At 42.6% G+C, this 25,005-nt stretch overlaps 1 protein-coding gene across 1 annotated transcript in view; it reads left to right on the forward strand.

Annotated features, from left to right (window-relative positions):
* Positions 1-25,005, forward strand: part of STK24 (serine/threonine kinase 24) — a 1,188,458-nt gene that overhangs the window by 1,086,682 nt on the left and 76,771 nt on the right. The window contains exon 7 of the mRNA XM_069639237.1: positions 782-939. Coding sequence (XP_069495338.1) covers positions 782-939 — 158 coding nt within the window. The remainder of the gene's footprint in view (positions 1-781; positions 940-25,005) is intronic.

The following is a 25,005-nucleotide window of genomic DNA, read 5'->3' on the forward strand; positions in this document are numbered from 1 at the left end:
TACTGAGCATGAAGCACGGATCCAAACATGAAACATTGATATGTTCAGTAAATGTCTTGCCATTACAATAGGATTGCAGCATGGCCAAGAGTTGATCAACACTGCTAGCAAGCATGTGCAATGTTGTTGCTTGCTGTTACTAGTGATATGATCTATATGTCAAATGCATTTCCTGCAGAATTGATTTGACAGTGACCCAAAGCTACATAAATGAGATCAGCACACGCAGGTTGATTAATGGTGACCAGGACCTGTTCCTCTTCTTTGTCCTATCACACATCAGCAATCGAAGGAAATCCTCGTATGGCAACAATTCATGACCCGTGTCAGGGGTCTGTAACTTCTGGTTTTCCAAAGATTTTGGACTACGACTCCCATGATACCTTACCATTGACTATGCTAGCTCAGGCTGATGCGAGGAATAGTGCAAAACATCTGGATAGCCAAAGATTTCAGACCCCTGACCTAGTCGATGCCATGCTGCTTATATTGCTATTGTATTGCTTCACTATCAATGTCAGCTGCAAAGCGCCATCAGATTTAACTGCAACTGATCATGGTCTAAGTTCAGATTGAATCACCTTGGCTGAAAAGACACATCAATGCTTGCCACTGCTCACTTATCTGCAGGTCCATCTGCAAGGCTATTTGTGGGACACTAAAAAAATGAATGTCACATTTAAGTGCGGTATATTATTGGCCCTGTATGAACCTGGCGCATCTGGACTTATGATCAAAGCATACAATACATTAATGTGTTAAATATGTGGTTTTTGTGTAGAGACCTACAGCAAAGGAGTTGCTGAAACACAGGTTTATAGTACGAAACGCCAAAAAAACATCCTACTTGACAGAGCTCATCGACAGGTACAAGAGGTGGAAAGCCGAGCAAAGCCCCGAACTAAGCCAGGACGACCAAAGCTCAGAAGATTCTGACACGTAAGATTTGTGTCATCGACACCATAATGATTACAGATGCAGAAATGTTTATATTCCTAACAATTATTATAATGATGCTTGAGTGTTGTGATAGAAGGGAAACATTTGTTTGGAAATGTAGAATGGTGACTAAACAACAGGCATTAGCACTCGGCGAGGGGTTGCACGGGTAATAAAGCTCCTACCCACCGGTTCATGTCAATGATCCGTTAAGGCAGATTGCTGCTCAAGCTCTTGCCCTTGGCCCCCACCCCCCCTTCACATCCCACCACGCCTGCAGGGCCAAGGCCCCTAACTTGCCTGCCCCTCTGCACGGACATCTGCTATGGAAATGGAAGACCGCCCCTACCCCCAAGAATCCAGAATGCTGTCCACCTTTTCCATTACGGAAGTCTTCATTGTAGCTTTTCTTTAGAGAGAAAACATGCGGCACACACTCTGCGCAGCCTTTTTCTCTACCAAACAAGATCCCTTAAAATCCCTAGTGCTAGTAGCCATAATGCAGTGTTTGGCAAGCTGTATCAGATGATAATACCACCAAAACACAGTCCTATGGCCTAACCATAACACTGCATTAGAATCTCATCTGGTCATTACCTCGTTGTCCGTCTTCCTCATCACAGTCCTTACTCTGTAAGGTGAGTCTTCACCCAGGAGAGAGGTGTTACAAAAGCTCCCCGCAAACAATGTTTTGCTGTTCCCATTTTTTAAACTCCTCCCCTAAGGTGTTTATAAAAACACCTTTGGCTCACGAGACTTCCTATTTGATAACCAAGCAGTTTAAAATCACAATAAGTCTCGAGAGGGAGGGATGTCAAGGACTATGAAGTCGAAGACTTGGAATCGGAGTAATGATGATTACAGGTAAGTAATCCGTCCCTTACCTCCTTGTCCGTCTTCCTCGTCACAGCCCTTGTTCTATGTCCGGGAATGCAAGGAAGACCTGGACTCAGAGTAATGAAGATTACTGGTAAGTAATAAGGCCATTGTAAAAGTGGGTCAGAAGTGGGCCGTACACTCTACTATGAGAACTGCTGGTACTTTCGTCACAACCTTTGCATGAATGCTGTCTCCCATACAGTGGAGTGGTTAGGCTTTCTGCTGCCCTAGGCCCACCTAAGTCCATCTGCAGTGCTTGTGCGGCACCTCCTCAACTTTACTCCACCTCTGCCAGACTCTGCACCGTCACCAGATTCTGCCCTTTAACAGACACTGTACCACTTGCATATATTCATCAGTAAACTTTACCCTATGACTGTCATGATCTCTGCTTCCAAAAGGCCAGGACTTACCCAACTCCCTTGGAAGCAGACCCATAACCCAGGTTCCGAGTGCCAGCCAGTCCCAATTGGGACCTTTTGGACCCTGTCCTGGCGCCAGTGGCGCCAGGCTCATAAATATGCCCAGTCCCAGCGCTGCAAGCGCCGGGCTCATAATGCTTGGGTGGACTTACCTGCAGCAGACCATGCTGCTTACTTACCTGCCAGTTGAACCCCTGATCCTCTTCTGTTTGGGACTACTTTTCCTGTTGGGTGGGGCAGGAGCCACTCCCTAGGTTCAGAACACTGGAACTCTTCTGGAAAGCAGGAACTCTTTTCTTACCTAGGCGTGGCTGTGGAAGGAGACACCTAAGCACTACAGGAGGCTATTTAAACCACACCCGATGGATGAATCTTGCTTTGCGTTATTCTGCATCCTCTGCAGCAGAACGCTCATCGTGTCTTCTGCATCTGATCCTGGGCCTAAAGGAAAAAGGCTTACCAACTGAATCCAGTCTTCAGCAACATCTATAAAGACAAGAAAGAACAGGTTAGCACTACGGTCTTCAGTGACAGCGCATCTCTTACCTGGTCCATCGGCTGTCATCAACGCCTCGCGCAGCATTCCGGCATCTGAAAGACAAAAGCTTACCAACTCTTCGCACGCTCCGGAGGCCTTCGGCGCTGCATCCCGCATCTGTAAGACAAAAGAAGGTGCGTTTAAAGACATTGGGTAACGTTCAATACTCACGTGCCATTACTCTATCCACGCCAAACTCAGTGGGCATTCCGGCATCCTTCAGCAGCTCCGAACTGGTACCTGCAAAATAAAAGGACAGTTAGTGCGCATCGTGAAGCAAGCAACAAGCGCTTACTTACGCGCTTCCAGGCGCTTCTATTCCGCATACGGGTCCATCCTCAACTCACTTCAGCCAGTCAACCGCCATCGCCGGAACCCTGCAAAATAAGAGACAGCATTACAAAAGACTTTTAAAGACATTTGAAATATTCGGAACTCACCGTTCGTGAAGTAAACGACGGACAGCAGTCCTCTGAAGTCAAGAGGCCTGCGCTACCTATCCAGTGAAGAAACTGGTTACAGCACCCTGCCCCGAGGCAGATGGAGAGCTCGGCGTTCACTTACCTAAGGTGAGAGCGTTAACCTTTGGGGTTCTACAGGAGAGGAGAAAAGGAAAGAGATAGGGACACCCCAATAACCCCAGTTCATTAATCCCATATTTTCTATCTGCAGACATCTTACTCTTCGAGTCAGGCATACAGTGCACAGAGGTCCAGCCCAAAGAGCCAACCGGGTGGTGCACATCACTTTTGAAGATACGGTAGTCGCCCAGTCAAGACCGGCGCCTCTGCGAGAATCAGGTGAGCGTTACAATGACAAGACCACAAGCAGAAATTAAGTGATGTTGCCTGAAAACATTCCTATTACAGACCAGCCTAGATGTGTGTCATGGGGACAACAGGCAACTTGCGAGAAACCAGATATTAGCATTGAAACCAAAATTCCTCATTCCACCCTTCTCTCACTTGTGTCCAGTTGTCAGATAGATTATGTTCTAATCGCTTCCCCTAAAAGATTGTTTTCTGACCTAAACAAAAGTAAACATTTGACCTCAACAAGTACCTCTACTGCACTCATTTGTAGAACACACTGCCTTCTCCAAATCTTGGGCAGTAGAGATCCGTAAACACTCTTTCAACTATTCAACTAACATCACATAGAAGATAACAGGCTTGAATAAATAGAGTGGAAGCAATAACTTTCTAATCCCGGCAGCCTTTAAAACGTCCATATGCTGTTATGGAGACAGAATGGGGGACAAAGGGCAAGTGAAGGGGTGTAGTTTTTCCAAGGCAGACAGTCTCTTGAAGGGATGGAATCTCGTGATGGTGCAGAGTCTGGCAGAGGTGGAGTAAAGTGTGGGGGGTGCATGCACTTAGGACAGCAGAAAACCTTAAAACGCCACTACTTATAAATGTTACTGTTATGCATTGTGTCGCGTACTTTGCAGTTGGTTCTCCTGTTCGTGCTGAGCGTGCAGCCGAATGGCATAAAAGACACATGATAAACCCAGAAGGGGTGCCATTTGCCTGATTAGCACTGGGCAGCTTCTTTAAATATGGGTGTACGAATATCTTGATGGGATACCACATACCTCTCTTCTTTAAGGCTGAGAAACAGTTAGTATCTTTAGCACACAGTTTATGTTCTCTGGCACAAGTCTTGAATGGCTTTGGGTATCCTTTTGCATGTTTCTGCATGCACCCAGTCATTGAGATTTACTCTCTGCCATTTTTACTTCTGTGTTAGGCGGAAACCTGTGCAGTTCCCTCTGGGACCACTGCAAAAGATTTAGGACTACAGGCGTTGGCGGTGAACCCACTTGGTAGAAGTCTGCACCACACAGATTCACTTGGTAGCTGTGGCTGAGCAGTCAGACTTCTCTCAAGAAAAGTTGAGCAGTATGTGGAGTATACAAAATAGGGCAATTCTTCACAGCAAGACAAGCAAACACGCAACGAGGCTTAGTGTAAAGATATTAAGGTATTTATTTATAACATAACATCTATGAAAAAAACACTATGGCACTATCACGGCAAACAAATCAAACACAATTACTCTACGAAAAAGAAAACAATCAATCCCCCTAGCAATATCTCGACAACTCTAGGTTCTACCGGTACCACTTATTTTCAGACAGAGGTGTATACCTCAACCTAGATGACACTCGAATATTAGTTAGGACGGGAGAGAAAAAGATAGACAGGTTACGAAATCAACACAGTTCAATACTTCGCGGGTAAAATGCACGGCAAGAAGGCAAGAATCACAATAGAGCATAAAGTTCAGAGGCCAGGCCCTCTCGGAGAGAGGCAAGGCGCGAGGTCCCAAAAAGTCTCTAGCGGAGATGCATTCAAGTCTTTGTAGCAAATTTTTATCGGCAGATTGAACCAGTTCAGAACAATAAATGAGAAAAGCTTGGAGGCGACCCAACGGAAAGGAGAGGATTAAGACACCTCACTCAAACCGATCAAAAGGGAAGCCAGGCGGACACGGTACCTTGTTGTGGAGGGCAGCTCCGGCGGGGGCAGTTGTTCATGTGGTGGATGCACGTCGGGTCTTTGCCAAGAGTAGAGAGGTTCTCGTCGTCGAAGAAAAGTGAAGTCCGGTGCACCACCAGGGAAGAGACCAGCCGCGGAGTGCTCCGTCACAAGGCACCACCTTTTGGTCACGGTACACGGGTAGTGGCTATCCGGTTGCCGAGGTGCTCTGCACGGGCAATTCGACCACTGCGTCCTGAGGCAAATAAAAAGCAAAGGGGACTGGTTGTTCCCACCAGTCAGGGGAAGAGACTCTCCGGCATGGAGATCTCCTCTGTCGTCGGGAAGTGGTGAGTCGGCTCAGCAGGGCTCCACCGGAGGTGTCGTCGTTGCAGGTCGGCTCAGCGTTACCCTCGTCGGATTCTTAGGACCTGTGGCGACTTCTGAAGATCCAGTCCCAAAAGCCCTGCTTTTATGCAGAAAACCCCCATTCATTCAGCCTAGCTGCCAATCAACACATGCTAAGTGGTGAGCGGGAACGCTCACCACTTGGGCCAATCACTCCAGAGTGCGACCGGAGTTGGCAAGGCAACTCGGTCCAGGGTGCCTAAACCCCCTCCCACGCCCCTGTGGTAACCCAGACAGAATGGCACCACTTTGGAGGGTCTCTGTACAGAGGCCCGCCAAAAGTGGAACAAAGGGCTCAACCTTTGGTTTAGGAGTCACAGAGACAAACACAGACGCCATTTTACAAACCGAGTTCTGGCAGAAAATACCATCCGATAAACTTATTTAGGATAAGTAGACCGGTGGTACGTTAGAGATTAACAAGAAAAAGTATCAATCTCCAACAATGGGACGAATCCCATAAGGTTATGTTCGGGGTCGAACATAACAAGTAGTTTCCACTGCCACCAGCCAAAACTCGACGAGGGGGGACGGGACAGTGCCCCCTCGAGTAACAGGTCCAGGAGTAATCGAATTACCCCTACTAGTACGTCCACAATAAGATGGTTCGTACTAGTCCTTGTTAGTAAATTTAGGTCTAGTAAAGCCAATGGTGACTTTACATGCCCGGGGAGACAGTAGTCAGTCCCCGGGTATAGAGCCTATGGTGGAGGTCCACTAGGACGCCCCAATGTTACGGCACGTAGGGTGCGGTGTAACACACATAGAAAAACATATGAGACCCTATGGAGTAAAAGACCCCATAGCTCATCGAACACATTGACATTTCAAAGGAATTACACACATACATGTCCAAGAGTGGGAGGAAAAGAGTCTCACTCTTGGCAGGATGGAAAAAAAAAAACTCCTGAAATCCAGCAAAGCTGCTGGGGGACTCACTAGGTTAGGAAATTCAGCCTAAACAGAGAATTCTCCCTAACATTCTGTGCAATCTTTTTATGCTTGCCACAGACCCCCAAAGTGTGGAGCTGGGGAAGGAAAATAGTGCTTGCTTCTGAGCATTATTTTAGTGCCCACCTCTGGCAACTCTGTGCTTGACTTAGGCATAGTCATGGTTTAACATTGTAAAATTATGCATTACTATTAACCTTTATTTTTCTGGAGGGACACCCAATAATTTTTGCAACAGTTTTAAAAAATGCATGTCATGTGTATTTAAACATAAAAGTAATTGCTTAGCACATTGTATGTGTAGTATTTTATTGTGTAAGTCATTAGTAATTCAATGGTGTTCTTTTTTACTTTGTTATTCCTATGTACAGATGGGCTATAGATATGGAATGTAGAATGTACTGGGAAGCCAGGATTCTAGACTGTTAGAATGGATTGGTTGTAGGAATGATGCACAGGAAAGCATCAGTTATGAAGCTGTTTTTGATGTGACATTAATCCTATACTTAAATAAACATATACAACTACAGAAGTGGTGTGAGAAGATATTTCAAAAAATAATTCCAGTGATAATGGGGAGTTGCGCCAATAAAACCAATGAGGTTCTGGCTGTTTTGCACATTCAAGAGCATTTTGGGAACAGGAGAATGACCAAAAAGCTTTATATCTGTCATATGTGTCTATAAGAGTTGTAAGACTGAATCACTAAATACCCAAAGCACATTGGGTTTAGTATACATTTCCTGTTTTTTTATTAAGAAAAAATCACCCCAACAATAAAGCTTTTGCAAATATCAAGCATAGATACAAGTTTGGCCAGCAGAGCCTTTAGCTGTCAGAGTGGAAAGACTGCTAACAGTTCCACATCACTCATGCAGTAGTTGTAACACAGCCGATCACTGAGAAATAGAAATTAAGCTTATGTTTAAAAAAAGGACATTGAAAATGAACTACTATCTATATAAAAAGCCCTAGGCCAGGGGCCTTGTTGTACATATGTCTCTGCAAGGGGGGACTTCTAAAATGTAGCAATTGCAATCTTATGAAGTGTGAAAACATATGCAGGAAAATATTTGATCTCTGGCAGTTCAACTGTTCAAAATGAACACTATTAATAGTAGATGGCGTGAAAGCAGGCTACAAATTATGCACAATTTACTTGGGGGCTTGTTTTCTAACTCCATATCATACATGGGGTCATTTTTTATGTCTCTGTATATTACCCAAAGGGGACCCCATATTAGTGCACTTGTTCCCTTCATGCAATTTTCATTTATATACATTCAAAGTGGTAATGATGCACGGAAATCCTGAAAGTCCCAGGTGTCCATGCTTTTCCACGCTCCAGTATGCAAGCATACGTAAATGCATCCCTCCATGTTTGTTCATGGTGGGAGGCATTAACGTGGATTACTATGGAATACGCCTGCTGTGAGCAGGTGCAAAAAGCAGGTAGATTCCATAGGAATCCATAGCACCTCCGCCTACATCAAAATCACACGTGGACGCAGATGCTCAAATTTGCACAGTGGGGTATATAAGGGTGGTATGTTCGGAATTTACGATGTGCCCTCACACTGACATACAAAATCAATAAAATCAAACGGGTCATAACAGGTTTGTGTGAACGTTTTATGCCTGGTTTTTAGGCACAGCATTTTGGAAAACGATCCCCCATAGAACGTGGTAAGGAGTATCATGTGCTACGGCACATTTTTCTCTACATATAATATTCACAGGGACTCGAAGTCATGTCTTCAAGATTCAGGCCCAATGTCTTCAAGATTTCGGCCCACACCAGGTTTTCCATATAACCATCGACCATGTAAAAAGCTCTCATTTAGATCCACTGTGTTTAGACGTATTGTATGTGGATATCCTAACACACAGAGTGCATTTGGCTGCTGAGGACCGGATCTGCAGGACCTTGATAAAGACGCTCTGCACCAGATGGCTGGAACTTACAGACTATCATTGCGATTTGATCTGATTTGATTTTGTTATTTGTATTGCATATTTTTTTCTCCAGCAAGGGTGAAAAACCTGACACAAAACTGTATCTAGGCGCAGATGATAATCAAAGTGGAAGAACAATGATATAGAATTATTGAAAGGGGTAGGTTTTACGTTTTTAACGAAATAAAAATTAGGAATCAATTTTGCAAAGATCAAGGGGAGTGAGTTCCAAATACGGTGGCCCATCACCGAGAAACATTTGTGACCTCTGTTCACAAAATGGGATGATGGTAAAACTAAAAGATCGTACAGACCATACAGCGTGATAAAGTACAAGTTTAGTTGCGAGATATGCAGGAGCAGAGCCACAAAGGCACTTAAAAACAAAACAGAGGGTCTTAAAAAAATCCTATGCTGTACCGGCAAGCAAAGTGCTTTGCGTAGTAAGAAGTAGATGCACATTTCGCGAATTTTGCCGAAATCCCTGATTAGATGGCATTGAAGTAATCCAGTTTAGAATTAATCAGTGAGCCAAGCAATATCAGTCGATCGTTCATTGAAATAAGAGAAAGAATTGTTTCCAGAAGTCTAAGATGGTAGTAGATGGTCTTCACTGCTAAGCTGACCTATTAATTGCAGTCCAGGTTGGACTGCCAGATCTAGCCAAGGTTTTTAACCTAATGTACATAGGATGTCGGAAGTCCAAACAAAAAAGGGCAAGAGTGCAATATAGATGGATTATCCAAGAGATCTTTGGGGCTATGGAGAATGACCTCAGTTTTTGAAGGATTCAACTGTAACATATTAGATGTCATCTCCAAAGCACAATCAGAAATATGGTTAAAAGAATCCAAGTGTTCTTTACATGCACATAAATCTGTGTGTTATCAGCATAGGAGTGATAATGTAAATCAAATTTAGAAATAAATGCTCAAATGTGGGCGAATATAAATGTTGAACAACAAGGATGACAGGGAGGAGCCCTGCAGGAACCGCAAGGGACCGATAGTGGACTAGAACAATAAGCTCCTATCCTGACCTGTTGGGTTTGCTGAGATAGAACAGAGGTAAACCGTTTTAGGGAGCCATTTTAGGGAGCCTTTCCGACAGATGAGCAACTTCAATCAGTCTGATGTTAAAAATGTTGAAGTGGAGAGTGTCAAATGCAGCTGAGAGGTCAAGTAGGACCAACAAGACGAGATCACCCTCATCAGCTGATCTCAGAATGTCATCCTAGACAGTAGAAAGCGAGTCTCGGTTCCATGACATGGCCTGAAGCCTGAAATGGATCGAAGAGGCAATTTTCTTCCATAATCGCTTCTAATTGCGTGCTGACTACATTTTTGAGAATGTTTGCAGGCCAAGCCAGGCCACCAATGGGGTGATAGTTCTGGAGCATATTATGATCCAATGAGGGTGTCTTTAGTAAGGGGGTAAAGCATGGGATTCATTTTAGGGGGGAGCAAGGGTGTTTGTCCTACCAACCTTCGTGGCACACCGTTTGTGTCGCACACATTTCACTTAGATGCCATGTCCCTCCCAAAATGTTCAGCAAAGTTAATCCACAGGGGTTAAGATATATCCTTTAAGCTCATTGGGAGCCATTCCTTAGGAGAGAGAGGAATTAACAAAACAGGTGATGAATTCACTTAGGCCAATAGCCAAACGTTGGCCTAGGCATGCAGGTAAATGATCATAATTATGATTTGTGGGTTTCAATGTCATAATTAGAGTATTTAATCAAAAGTGACTGGAGCAAACCTAAAAGTGTGTATAGAAACAGATTGTGTAAGGTGTGTTTCAGATATGGAGATAAGTAGCAGTGTGAGCATCAATGTTGTCTGAAATTGTATTGACTTCATTCAGGAAAGATTCTGTAGAGAGGAAGATGTACACAGTGCCCATCCCCTCATCTCTGGCATATTGGAAGAAAAGCAAGAGAAGACTGAGCATAACATCTGGTATCATCCCAAGACCACATCAAATCAATGAGAGACATTATGCACTGAGACAACCCTATCGAACATACCCTCGAACGGATGCGGTAAACATGAGCCTTCAGACACCACTGGACATAGAAGAACTATAGGTAAAGTCTGACAGGTGTGAAGTGACGTCATGAAGAAGAGAAGACACGTGGCACACTAAACCTGATGTATGGATATCCAGAGAATGAAAATGTGACTAAAGTGAGAACGTAAACATATATGAAAAGATGAAGAAAACCATATACACTTGGAAGATACGTAACAGGAGATGCAGTAGATGTATATACGCAGAAATGCAAGGCAGGCAAGACTATGTAGAAGCTTGCTAATGTAGGAAATATAATATGAGTAAAGCAGCCATGTTGAGAAAACAGACGTCGGCATTGCAAAATAGTAAGTGAGAAGCCTCAAGGAGAAAGACCAAGGCTGCAGAGCTGACAGGCACTGGAATACAGATTTGTGCAAGAAGATATTTGTTTGGCTCAGAATCAAGGATGCCGCAGCAAGAAGCAACTGCAAGGCACAAACGGATTCGAAAAGGATAAGCCATGTGCATAAGACATATTTCTCTTGGATTAAGAAAAGAAGTGAACATTTGTGAGTGCCAAGTACTGAACAATCAAAGATGCAGAAAGCATATGCAAGATGGAGCAACCAAGTCTCCAGGGGCAGAGGAGAATAATAGTACCCAATATATTTGAATCATATAGCACTAAATAAAAGGACAGAATGGACAGAATCATGGTCTCCTCACATGTGGTACAAGACCAGAAGACAAGGCCTATTTATAAAGATCCAGACCAAGACAGAAATGTACCTTCACTCCCTTTAAAGTTCAGAAGAAGAGAACAGTCAACAAGGTCAACTACAGAGAAGAAGCCTTGGCTTAGGGCCTAACTGATGAGAGATGGTAGGCTAATTAGCTAAGGAGGGCAGCTGTCTGATGTTGTTCCCCTGCACCTGGGTTTTGTTGCGTATGTGCTGCTAACAAGCTAAATGTCCAAGGTTGGAGGAGAGTGCCAACCAATCATGATGATCTATTTAATGACGGACATTGTTGCAAAAGCCCTTCCGCTGCTGTTGTTATGCTTTTATCTGTATTATACATAGTTAGAGCTTGTTCAAAACGTGCCTACCAGATATGGGGCAGCCAATGATGACTCTAACACGTATATGAACTATAGGTATATATGTTCCCTTAACCAATCTCTCTGCCTGACATGTTTTTACTGTTTGCCATGTAGGATGACGTCATATCTGACATACATCGAGTTATAAAGCCTTTTGTGTAGTTGAAATGTGTTGAGAGTGTGTGAGCTACAATCTGTGGCCAGGTTTCCCTACTTTATTGAACTGATAATAAAGTAGTATTTTGTCATATTCTTTGAGTCTGTCCAGTTATTTGTGTCTGAGATAATTTATTTGGCAATCCCATTCGGCACTTGGAATGCTCCAGGTGCTTTTGCACATTTTGGTAGAGGTGCGGATGGTTCAGATCCAGACTCTCCGATTTCTGACGTCTTCCACCATTAGCCAGAAGATCGTAGTTTTTCTTGTGGAGAGCAGAGAAAACACGCGTGCAAGACGAGATGGTCTGCAGGTGCCTCTTTGAAGAAATTCCTGTCCGGTCCCCACGGACGCCCCATGGTCTGATGGTGAACTGTCTATTGGGGAAGAATCGATACCGAGGGCTAGAACTGAGCAACAGATGTAAGCAGAACATCGAAAGTTGCAAATAAAAGGGGAGGGATTGTAATGCATGTGTAAATATATAGTGGGTAAACGGTAACGAGCGATTGGCAATAAGATGCTTAGATTGTCAATAATAAAACAGCAGGACAGTGAGACTCAATAGAACAATAACAAAGGAGCAAAACAAATATTATTGTGTAGGCTTGAACATTTTTGAAGAATTGTTTTTGGGAAATGGGCAGCGATTGATAGTGCTTGCCCGAATGGACTGTTGTGATAGAACTAATTAAAGTAATAGCAGAATAAAAGGTCCAGTAAGTATTGGAAGTTAAAAATGAATTGTTATCACAGAGGGCACTCCTCTTCTACACCTCTGCAACACATTACCGAGGTACAAACCTAAGATTAGGAAATATCATGCAGAATGCATAAGAGGCACGGCTGACAAAATGTTAATGTCATGGCCTGAAGAGGGTTCCCTATCAAAAACAGTATTGCAACAATTGACAACATTCTTACAAGTTACAAAAAATGATAGCTATTTTAGAGCCATGGAAAATGTATCAGCGGGAGAGAAAAGACCCACCCGAAAAGGAGTGGATGCTTAATCAGCATGAAGGTGAGGGTGAAGCGCCCTCGGCTCTTCCTTCTCCTTGTGAAGACAATAGTGCAACATCTGAGAAACAGGGATTCTATCATCTAAATGAGTTAAAAGCAGCAGCAGGTATATTAATCCGATATATGCACCCCCACTTATAGTACTCATGATAGTACAGAAGAAAGTAAGACTAAAGAACGTGAATATATGTCCAGATCCAGTAAAAGTGAGGAGTGTAACAAGAGACGGAACAATCTAATAGAGATAGAAGAAGAGACCAAGAAACAAAAAGGAGAGAAAGATAAAGCCAGCAAAGAGACACTTGTACAGAGTGGATGGTGGGACAAATATTACTTAAATTAAACAGAAAGGGTATTGACAGATTTAAAGAAAAAGAGGAAAACGAAATAAAGGACAAGGAACGAGAAAGGACATACAAAGATGAGTAGGAAAAATAGAAAGTGAAAGGAAGAACAAAGAAGGTATGAAGAGCAGGTAAAAGAGAGAGAGAGAAAGGATGAGGAAACAACAAGTAGAACGGATGATGTAATGATGGACAAGCATTGAACGCTGTCCCTAAGCAGACTAGATTTGATTATGAGGAAAGGGATAACAGTCATACCAGATGGGGTATAATGATATCAGATGAAGAAAGGGAAGAAAATGAGAGAATGCGAGAAGAGGCCACGTGTGGCTATTCGATAGATCCAGATGTAGGAAAAGGGGTAAAGTGGTTAGATTTAGAAGGACCATAATCAAAAACACCAGAACCTATATCATATCCTGAATGACCACAAGGACTGTTGTGGAGTGCAGGGGAAATGTCCCCACCCTATGTAAGTAGATTAAGGTCATTGCCGTTATTAGAGAAAGGGGAGGACAATCACAATGCATACCGTGGCTGCAGAGGAATAAAGATAATTTAAAATATAAGTTAGCTAGTTTGACTGCAGAAGCGAGTAAGTGGATTTATGAGTTTGAAAGAATGACTGCGGGAATGTAAAAGGCCTACTAGCAGCTATCCTAGGGGAGAGAGCTGACAACATTTGGAGATGAGCGGGATATGCAAGTGTGACAGCACAAAACACGACACATGATGGAGCGAAATTTAATAATTGTAGAGCAGACATATGGAGGGCACTTAGAGTACAGTATCTTGATACTTCAGATATGGACGCGGTTATGACAAGGAAAATGGGAGAGAGCGAAGATCCTGTTGTTTATTGTTAGGAGAATCAAGAACGTTGGCGTCTTGAGACGAGAGAGCTATGGGATAAAACAGTAACATTATTTTAGCATATTTTATGTTAGGACTGCCCGAACCTGTGCAAAGGCAGATGACAAAACAGGTACGTATGGAAGCTAAGCCATGGCCAGAAATACAGTTGACTGTTGTACATCATTGTCGATTGTTACAAGAGAATACGAAACAAGCTGAGAATAGGAAGCTTGAGGAAGCAAAGTTAGTTAAGAAACAATTGTCAAAATTTGCCATAGAAGGAGCAGTACTGACGAGCAGTGAAGGAGTGGTTACACAAGAGTTACAGCCTACACAGCCAATAGATGTAGGGTACTCAGTAGCTAAGGGCGGGAAACATTTCTGGCCACGTGGTAGGGGGAATGCATCTAGAGGTGGAGAAGGCAGATTTCAAAACCCTCAAGGGGGAGGAGGATTTAATGGAGGACAGCCACAACAATTCTGGAATGGTAGGAGAGTGGGACATATGGCCCACATGTGTAGAAGCAGAGGAGGCATGCAGCAAAACTGGCAAGTCCCAAGAGGAAGGATGGGCCATTTTCCACAGTACAGTGACAGACCCACTGCAATAGTATGCCCAAGATCACATGCAGTATCAGACAGGTGCACTGCAAACACAGCAAATGCAGCAGATTCTGCTGCAATCACAGTCTCCACAAGGGCCACCACAGTAAGCGACAATGCAAACGCAACAAGTACAGACCCAACAGTACACTCCAACACAACAGAGGGTACCACAATGGAATAGGAATACGGGTGCCCTACAAACACCATCACCCAGGATAGGGAGTGGGACAGTGGTGGGAGGAAATCCTTCTATGGGTACAGGGATGAATTTATATCCACAATAGGATAGCACACAGATCGACCTGAATTGATCAGTACTATCAGTGACACCAGACCTCCAAGAGGAACCAAGGATCAGGGTAACGATCGGAGGCAAGACATTTTCGTTTCTTGTGGACACAAGAGCAGCTTGTTCCTGTGGTCAGGAGGGAAAGTATCCAATGTCTCGCATCACCATAAATGCACAGTGATTTTCTGGGGCTATGAGTTTGGTTCCTTTTACTGATGAATTAATTAGCAATTTGAATAGGAGAACATGACGTGTCAATGCCACTATTGTATTCCCGAAAAACACCAGTTAACATATTAGGACATGACTTAATGACAAAACTTAACATGACAATATCATTTAATGATAAGGGGATAATATGTTCCACTCCAGGGATACATTACATGAATGTAAGTGAATGTATACAAGCATTTACAGGCCAAAAGGTATTGTGAGGAGTTACTCTATACTCCGAAGTATTTTTGTATGGAGTAAATATTTTGTTGACATGGCTTTCTGGATTGATGGGTACAATGCTAAGGATGCCTGATGAATTTATGTTTAGGCCAGAAATACCTATCGATGATGAGGAAGGACAGGTTATTCCCGTAGAACTAGAGGCAGCAGTGGTAAGAGTGGAAAGGGTGGTTGTTCATGGGACAGATGTTGAAGGAAGAGGATGGAGGATGTTAATAGCTCTTGCGAAAGGATATAGACAAACAGACAAAGAGTTGTTCAGAGATGAGAATTCAGATGATGAATTTGTATTTTTCATAACTGTCACTTATTGGATCAAAGCTGAGAATAGGGAAATACCACAGAGAATGGCATCGGTAAGAAAGAAACCGTCATTTTTCCAGGAACATAAGCACCTTATGGACCAGTAGTCCATATGACGTGGGTCTATTGAGCAGACCATAAGCAGTTAAAATGAAGCGTAAGCCAGGAGCAATTTTACCATGAGCAAAACAATACCCCATATCCAGAGAAGCAGATGAAGGTATATTTGAAACCGTTTCCACTTTAGTGCAGCAGGGAATACTGGTACCATCAGACTCCATGTGCAACACTGCTGTATACCCAGTAAAGAAATCAATGGGGCGGGGGTCATGGAGATCTATTCAGGATCTACGCCCCTAAACAATATTGTTGAAGCAGAGTTTCCCTTGCTTCCAACCCAGCTACGCTATTATGTAACATCCCAGCTACAACAAAATCTTTTACAGTAGCAGATTTTAAAACACTTTCTTTTCAATTCCCCTTCATGAGGACTCCCAAGATTTGACTTCCTTTACATATAGAAATCAGCAGTGGAAACATACAAGATTACCACAGGGGTACTGTAAGTCCCCATCGATCTTTAATATGGTCCTTCAGATGAACCACAGGCAATATACAACTTGAGAGCACAATAATTCAGTATGTAGATGATATATTAGTGTGCAGGTTGACAGAAGAAAAATGCAGAGAAGACTCAGTGCAGTTAATGAGAGTATTGGCAGGAAAAGCATACAAAGTGGACAAAGAGAAACTACAGTATTGCCAGGAAGAGATCATGTACATAGAACAGGTAAACTCTCAAGAGGGGAGAAAAGTGACACCTGAGAGAGCAGAAGCAATCATGAAAACTTTAAGACCTATGACAGTAAGAGAAATGCAGCAATTTGGAGGCCTATGTAATTATTGCAGGGCCTGGGTTTTTGATTACAGTACATATATTATACCACTTTTGAAAGGAGATATAGGTAGGTTGCGAGCTTGATCGCTGAAACTGTGTAGAGACACACACAGAACCCCATTACTACAGTGGCTATCCAGCCTATCCTATGCAGGACCATCACCTATAACCATCTCGTGGCATACCACTTCCTTAATCAAGGACCAACACCAATTGCTCAATCCGCCTTGATAAAGACTTTGGTCGCAAACACGTGTTGGCTCCTTTCACATCCAACTAACACTGTACGAGCTAGGACATCAATCACTTGATTCAAAAATAAAACATTAACTTGTAAAGCTAGACAAGGTGTATTGACCTTCTTACCTGAAGAAGCCCCACCCAGGGCCATCTTAAGCACTTTTGGGGCCCTGGGCATGGACATCTTTGGGGCCCCCCTCCACCAAACCAAAGGAATTAAGGGATCAAGAATCCTGATTGCGCCCTCACCCGTCGCGCTCACAACCCATAGGTTGATATGCTGTCTCGCAGTATAATAAGCACGTTTTACCCCTTACCCTCTTCATTCTTGCTCTAATCAGAATGATAAACAAGTAGCATTTGAAAACCAACACATTACCAAACATGACAATTTTTAAACAAAATATTATAGATGGGTGTTATGCAAAATGGGAATGATTCTAACGTCATTCTGTCCATCTTCAAGGGAATATCAGCATACCAATCAATGTGATTTAACAAATTTAATCTGGGTTTGTCTTTTATATTTTAAAGATTTAAATACTTCCAAAACAATGGCATGCAACATTTTCATTTATAAACGTACATAAAAACCTTTGAATTTTACCAAAAAGCAAACCGTTTCTTGTGTCACACAAGCACACCGTACATTATGCTCGCTGAAAGCCTGCAACATCTGGTCCGCTCTCTTCTGTCTACCAGCCCTTCCACCCAAATGGCCTACATAAGAAGAAAGATCAAGCAATAGGCAAAACGATTGCAGCTGCATGCAAAAAGACAAACCTCACATAAGATAGCACATTTATGTAAGATGTATGAGATGATTTGACCAGGATCACTGTATCATCTGCTGGCTAATCCAGGATACAAACATGAATGCTTTGGTTCCATAGTCTTGAATTTGGATCACTTCTTGGACTAACAGTTTATGCCATCATTGGAGGCGATTGTCTTGGTTTTACAACACCCCGTCTGAGCAAACTCATTTCTAGACCTTCACCATACAGATATGTTCATTTTTATCGCAACCCCTATCTGGTGCAGGTACATTGCAGATAATAACATATGCTTTTCTGCAAAACCAATTACATATGCAGGCAGGTTTATAAACTTCAGACATAAGAAAGGCTCAGCCAGCCTTGCTGGAATGTGATATTCTAATTTTGCATATGAACACATATCTCTGCAATGGAAGCTTCACACACTGAGGTAACTTCTGAACAATTGTGGCACTCAATTTATCAATATGCATTTCACTGTTGTGTATTGCACTTGACCAACATAATTCCCACAGGAAGGAAGGAATGCTACAGAGTTGTGCCATAAGGAACACACAAACTATGTGTACCACAATGAACATAGAAAGCAATACATGATGAATTGATCAAGGCAGATTGTACTTGTCAAAACAGAAAGGCAATGGGTTTAGAGCCTCAGCAGCACCTCATTAAATATCCTGACGTGTGCTATTTAAGACTGGTGAACAATGGAATCTTACTTCTTCAGATCAGGCAGCCCCGTGGGGGCCCCCTCCAAGGTGGGGGCCCTGGGCAAGTGCCCCTTTTGCCCTCCCATAAAAGCATCTCTGGCCCATCCAGGGTGTCAATAAAATCCAGCGCCACTACCAACAAGGTTTGCCCACCCACCTGTATACACTTTTGATAGGACTTAAAGAAGCACAAATAGGTAAAGGCGAAATAACATGAACAGATGAAATGACAAAAGGTTTTGAAGAATTGAAAAGGGTGACTTGTACAGCCCCAGTGTTAGCGAATCCAGATTATAAAGAAGAGTTTTGACCCAGCAAAGAAAGAAAGATACATGACAGAATGGGAAAAGGACATTGGCCTGGAAATAGCAGTAGAAGACTGGGAGCAAATATGGACCAGATTACACAAGAGCTCAGAATGCGTCACTATTAAGGAAGGAGGCTATAAACTGTGTTACAGATACTATATCACCCCACCCAAATCCATAAGGCCAACCCGGATTTTCCCAACACATGTTGGCGTGGCTGCCAAGCCCCCGGTTCTCTTTTTCACTTAGTGTGGTCCTGCCCAAAACGCAGAGATATACTGGAAGGAAGTGCTGAAACACATCAAAGAAATCTCTGGCCTCTCAATCCCTTGGGACCCAGGAATTGTCCTTCTGGGCAAAACCGGCGATGGAACATTCCCGATTTCAGGTCATATCTCCCGCCTATGCAATCACCTACTACTAGCTGCGAAATGGCCCCTCGATCGGCCTATGGTGGGCCAAATGCTGGGAGATTGCAATATCAGAAAAAATCACAGCAATTCGCTCAGACTCCCTAAATAGAACTCTGAATATATGGGACCCATTTTTTGACTATGCGGCCAAATACCCAACTCTCACCAGGAGGCCCCCACTCACAAGGTGGCTCCAATGCAGCCCCCTCTACTGACTCCAGATCAGCCCCCAAACACACTGGAACCTATTTGAACAATCATCCAGGACTTTTCCACCCAACTGCAACAGCCAGGAATCAACCCACCATCTCTCTTACCCCCAACTCACAAAAGACTATAAAGGCACTAGTTAATGTTTAAGCTAATATGTATTGCATTGTTGTATGAAATATACTATCTTGAAAGATCAATAAAATGTTGTTATGAAAACAAAATACGTTTTTTATTTATTTCACATTCAAATGGAGTGGTAATGACAGCAGTCCTTACGCAGAAAACAACATTAGGACATGAACATAAGCCATTGGCTTATTACAGTGGGATTCTAGACCCAGTAATGAGAGGGCATTACCCTTACGAACAGGCATTTGCTGCTGCTGCTTTCCTAATTGAAAAAGCTTCAAGTATTATAATGGTGTGTTCAATGAGGTTATACATTGGGCATTCCTTATTCTCCATTTTGGAGAAATCTAAAAGCACGTTGATTACACAAGGAGCATCAAGTTATGAGGTGATCATTTCAAACCCTGTGATCAAAATTGTTAGATGTAGAGTAGTGAATCCAGTGTCATTCATAGCAGAACCAGTAGAGAAGGAGGATTATGTACATGATTGTACAACATATATACGATATTCCTCATGTTAAATAAAACGCTCTAGGAGGGGGGAAATTCTATTCATTGATGGTTCTTTGAAAATTGATCAAACGACAGGAGAAAGGCATACGAGATCGGCAGTAGTGAAGTTAAAAAAGAATGATGAATTTGTAGTAGTGACAAGTTCAAGATTGCCTTCACATTGTCCAGCGTAGAATTAGTGGCACTTATCGCTGCACTTCAGAGATATGAGGATGATGAAGGAAAAGAGAACTCTGACTATGTGATGTCAACTGTACATGCAGGGCTGTCATGCTGTAAAAGGAGGGGCTTCCTCCATGCAGACGGCACACTAGTGCAACATACACCGCTATTTGATACACTTATAAAAGTACTAAAGCTCCCATTGGCTATCGCTGTTCTGAAGTGCGCAGCCCATACTAAAAGGGCAGACATGATTTCTCAAAGTAACGAAGCCGCAGATGTTCAAGCAAAAAGAGCAGCATATTTTCCAAATATTTCTAATTTTGAAGTAGAAAGTGTTAAGCAAATGTCAGAACGTTGCAGGATGATGAAGGAAGGCTTTAATATGTTATTCATTGTACAGTTAATTGAGCTGCAAGGTTGAGTTTAGCAAGAAGAACAGGATTTATGGAAAAGACAGGGGTGTTCTTTATACCCCACAGAGGTGTAAGCCAGTTCTGCCTCTAGCACTATTGAGAGTTGCGCTGGACTAGCTTCACTATCCTGTGCATACAACCAGAGAGAATCTTGCTGCCATGATTGCAGAAGACAAGTTTTCACCAAATGTATTAGAACACATTGCACAGTTTATTGTGAATTGCATTATCTGTAAGAAATTCACAGCAGGGCATACCTTGTGAACAGTGAGAGGAGCAATACCCCTCCCTGGTGGTCCTTTTCAGCCTTTGCATATAGATATGTTGCAAACATGTAATAGCTACAGATATATGGTAGTAGTGGTGTGTCCTTTTACCCGATGGATTGAGGCAGGTCCATGCACGCACCCCGATGCCACATGTGATGCTAAATTTCTCATATGTGAGATGTTTCCTAGATGGGATGTATGTGAAGTCCTGCGGTCTGATAATTGGCTGCATTTTGTAAATGAGATGTTCAAACAAATCATTCTTCGATTAGGCATAAAACATATGTTTTCATCAGTTTATCGCCCACATGCAAATGGTTTTGTGAGTGTTTAAATGGACTCCTTAAAGAAAGGATCGCCAAGATAAAGGTGACTTTGAAGAAGGGATGGCTACATTGCCTACCCTTTTCCTTGTTTGCCTTAAGAAACCAGCCTGGCTCAGATCACCACCTGACTCCTCATTAGTTGGTGACTGGATGCCGCATGAGAGTACCTCTTGCTCCTTCCACTCAAATAGAAACTGATGCCCATAGTGTAGCAAAAACATTAGGGAATGAGATAAATGATTATTTGACAAATATGCCCGCTAGTATTTCTTTTATTTCCCAACAGATCAAAAATTGGAGGGAAGGGTCAAAGAAGATTGAAGAAGATAAGAGCCAGATGGTCAATCCAATCGAACTGTTAAGGCCACCTAATTTGTTACCAGGGGACCAAGTGCTTGTAAAGAGTTTTGTACGCACTTGTAGAAAGCCCCATTTTGAAGGACCGTACCTAGTAGAGGGGGTCACCCCCACTGCCATGAAGATCCAAGGAAGACAAGCTAGGCTGCATCTGAATGACGTAAAGCCCTACAAAGGAGAAACCCTAACCCCGCTGGCACCCGTTGACAATGAAGCAAGAGAAGAAGTTCCGTGAATGCAGACTAGATCAGCTACCAAGAGACAACAAGAACAGATGAAATAAAAACAATTAGAACTTTCGATCATTCCCAAGTTTAAAGGGAAACAAACCTTTCACTGTTTACAGAACTATCCCTGATAGGTTAAAGAGACTCATTTTTTAAAGACAAAAAAACGCACATGACATTTTATGCTGCCTATAACATTGCACACATTCTTGTATGCTATTTTCACTTATATACTTCGATCCTATTCAGTTCTAGTGAGCCAAAATGTTATTATCATCAACTTTTTGGGAAATCCTAAGACAGACCCCGTTATTTACAGAATCATCATTGCAATATTATTACAATTTCTTTTGTAAAAAAAAAGTGTGGTTGATATAAAGAATAACAAGAACAAAACGTTGACTAAAAGAGAATGTGGATCCTCCAATTCATAAGAGACACATTGCTAGCAAGAAGACCAATTAATATGAAGGATACAGTACGGTGCATGAATTCTTTTGTAATATTTCTTGTAGCCACGTTTTGTACATTGTGTAGTGTTTCTTTCCTTATTCTTACAGCACTTCGTCAAATGATGTTTTACAATATAGATGAAGTATCCAACAATAAGACAGTGTTTCTATCCCTAAGCACAAGTGATATTTTCCCTGATATTTCCAAACAAAATAACCGAGGGGGATGTTGGAGAAAATGATCAGGATATGAATACATACCTTGATAATTCAGCCCATTAAAAAAAAATATGTGGTTTCAGCACATGATTGAGGTGGGGGAGTATGTTCTCTCATCCCTTATGCCATGACCACAGCCAGAACATGTATAGCAAGAGAAATACTTATAGACGATTCAAAGTGCCGCAGTCATCTAGCAGCATGCATGACAAGAGGACAATTTGAAGGGAAATGGGCAACCCTATGATGGATGTCAAAGAGAACGTTCCCATAAGATGCCTACATAAAAACGCAGAAGATGATAAAAGACCTGGATTGGAAGAGCAGAATGGCCCTGTACCCATTCAGTGGTCTAACTGGAGGAGAAATGAGAATTGTTGAACAAAAGAGACTGGATTGTGCAGACATATGGGAAGCACCAGGATTGCCAGTATGCTGGGAGAGACCTCAGCGATTGGTATATGGACATGTAGCCACCAGTATAGGATAGGAAAAAGGATTATTGTGATACAATGCACACTTATTGATGACAGCACCAGTAAAGATAGTACAAGTGGTAAATGCTGGATGCCTTAAGGAATGGGCCAAATATTTGAAGTTACTAATATGGGTTGAAGATGAAGACCTGTATCCATGCTACTGGTGAAGAATGCAACACTGTTTCAGAAACAGTGGTTGACTAAAGTTGGATAAAATAAAGCATGCAAGCAAATAACTGATGTGCCAGGAATGAAAGGAGGAACTGCCATGTTAATGGACCACCTTTGGGCCTGTGGCACCAATGATTATATGAAGCTGCCTAGAAATGGGGGAGGAATATGTTCTACAGTGCTAATACATGTTCCTGCATTGGTGATCCCCCAAAGTGATCACTGACTTTTTTCCGAAAATGGATGCATACTAAAAAAAGAAGAGGTCGCTCAACCTCATCCGACATCCGACAGAAGAGAGAGAACTATTTTCTGTCAAAATCAATAGAGGCTTATTACGACATACCAGATGACCACACATTGTTCATTAGGATAGCAGTGATATTTACAGCCATATTCATGAGAGGAATTCAGACTGCAGCGAATGCCAAATAGTTACAAATCTCCAGATGGGAATTGCTACAAATGATTAATACAACAATAAAAGGATGTACTGCAATTAAAGAAGAATTGGGGCCATCAAGCTCATTACCCTCCAGAACAGGTATGCCCAGTAATTAATTACAGCAATGTAAGGAGGCATTTGCGCAAAAATCGGGCCTTCTTGCTGTACATACCTGCCCATGATGGGGAAAATTGAACCTTGACAGAAGCGATATCTATGTTGTAAACTCTGCATATGAAAATGGAGGAAGAAGTAGATAAGACTGAAGATGAAGTTTGGTTTTCATCTCTGTTTTCGTGAGTTCCAACCTGGATGGAACATGCCTTCAAAATGTTAGGAGTAATACCAGTGTTAATGTTGCTGGGATTCTGTCTTGTAAGAATTATCATAGGACAATGCAACAGGATAACGAAGAAAGCTATTGGGATAAAGATAATGATTGATGTGATTGCTGTGTCTGATAAGCACACACAGACTGAAATCACCACCCATGAGCACCTGAAAGGAAGTACCATGGCACCCCTAAGGACCACAAGAACTATGTGGGACGATAGGTGTTTTGTTTTCCGACAGGGGAATGTTGCTTCATTACCTACAGTGTGAATGAACACAAAGAATGCAGGTGACCTGAGGGGGGGGAGGGGGTGACAAAGATATTGATTCTGAAGAAACCAGTGTGAAGAAAAGGTGAAGAAAATTGATGAGGTGGTCGGGGACTCGACCAGAGGGGGAATGTAGAAAGGCAGATGTACATAGAGCCCACCCCCTCACCTCTGTCATATTGGAAGAACAGCAAGAGAACACTGAGGTATGAGAGAAGTTATGCACTGAGACAACCGTATCGAATGCCCCCTCGAACTGATGCGGTAGACATGATCCTGCAGACACTACTGGACATAGAAGAACTATAAGTAAAGTCTGACAGGTATGAAGTGACGTCTTGAGGAAGAGAAGACTTGTGGGCGCACTAAACCTGATGTACGGATATCCAGAGAATGAAAATGTGACTAAAGTGAGGAAGTAAACATATATGCGAAGATGAAGAAAACCATATACACTTAAAAGATCAGCAAAAAGAAATGCAGTAGAAGTAAATACGCAGAAACGCAAGGTGGACATGACAATGTAGAAGCTTGCTAACGTAAGAAATATAATGCGGGTAAAGCAGCCATGTTGAGAAAATAGATGTCGGCATCATATAATAGTAAGTGGGAAGCCTCAAGGAAAAAGACCAAGGCTGCAGAGCTGACAGGTGCTGGAATACAGATTTGTGCTAGAACAAATGATATTTGTTTGGTTCAGAATCAAGGATGCTGCAGCAAGAAGCAACTGCAAGGCAAAAAAAGGAGTTGAAGAGGTCAAGCCATGTGGTAAGACATATTTCTCTTAGATTAAGTAAAGGAGTGAACATTTTTGAGTGGAAAGTATTGAACAATTAAAGATGCAGAAAGCATATGCAAGACAGAGCAACCAAGTCTCCAGAGGCCGAGGAGAGTAACAGCACCCAATGTAATTGAATGAAATAGCTCTAAATAAAAGGACAGAATGGACAA

Source organism: Ambystoma mexicanum, chromosome 7q, assembly GCF_040938575.1.
Source record: "Ambystoma mexicanum isolate Mex_15411 chromosome 7q, UKY_AmexF1_1, whole genome shotgun sequence".
NCBI lineage: Eukaryota > Metazoa > Chordata > Amphibia > Caudata > Ambystomatidae > Ambystoma > Ambystoma mexicanum.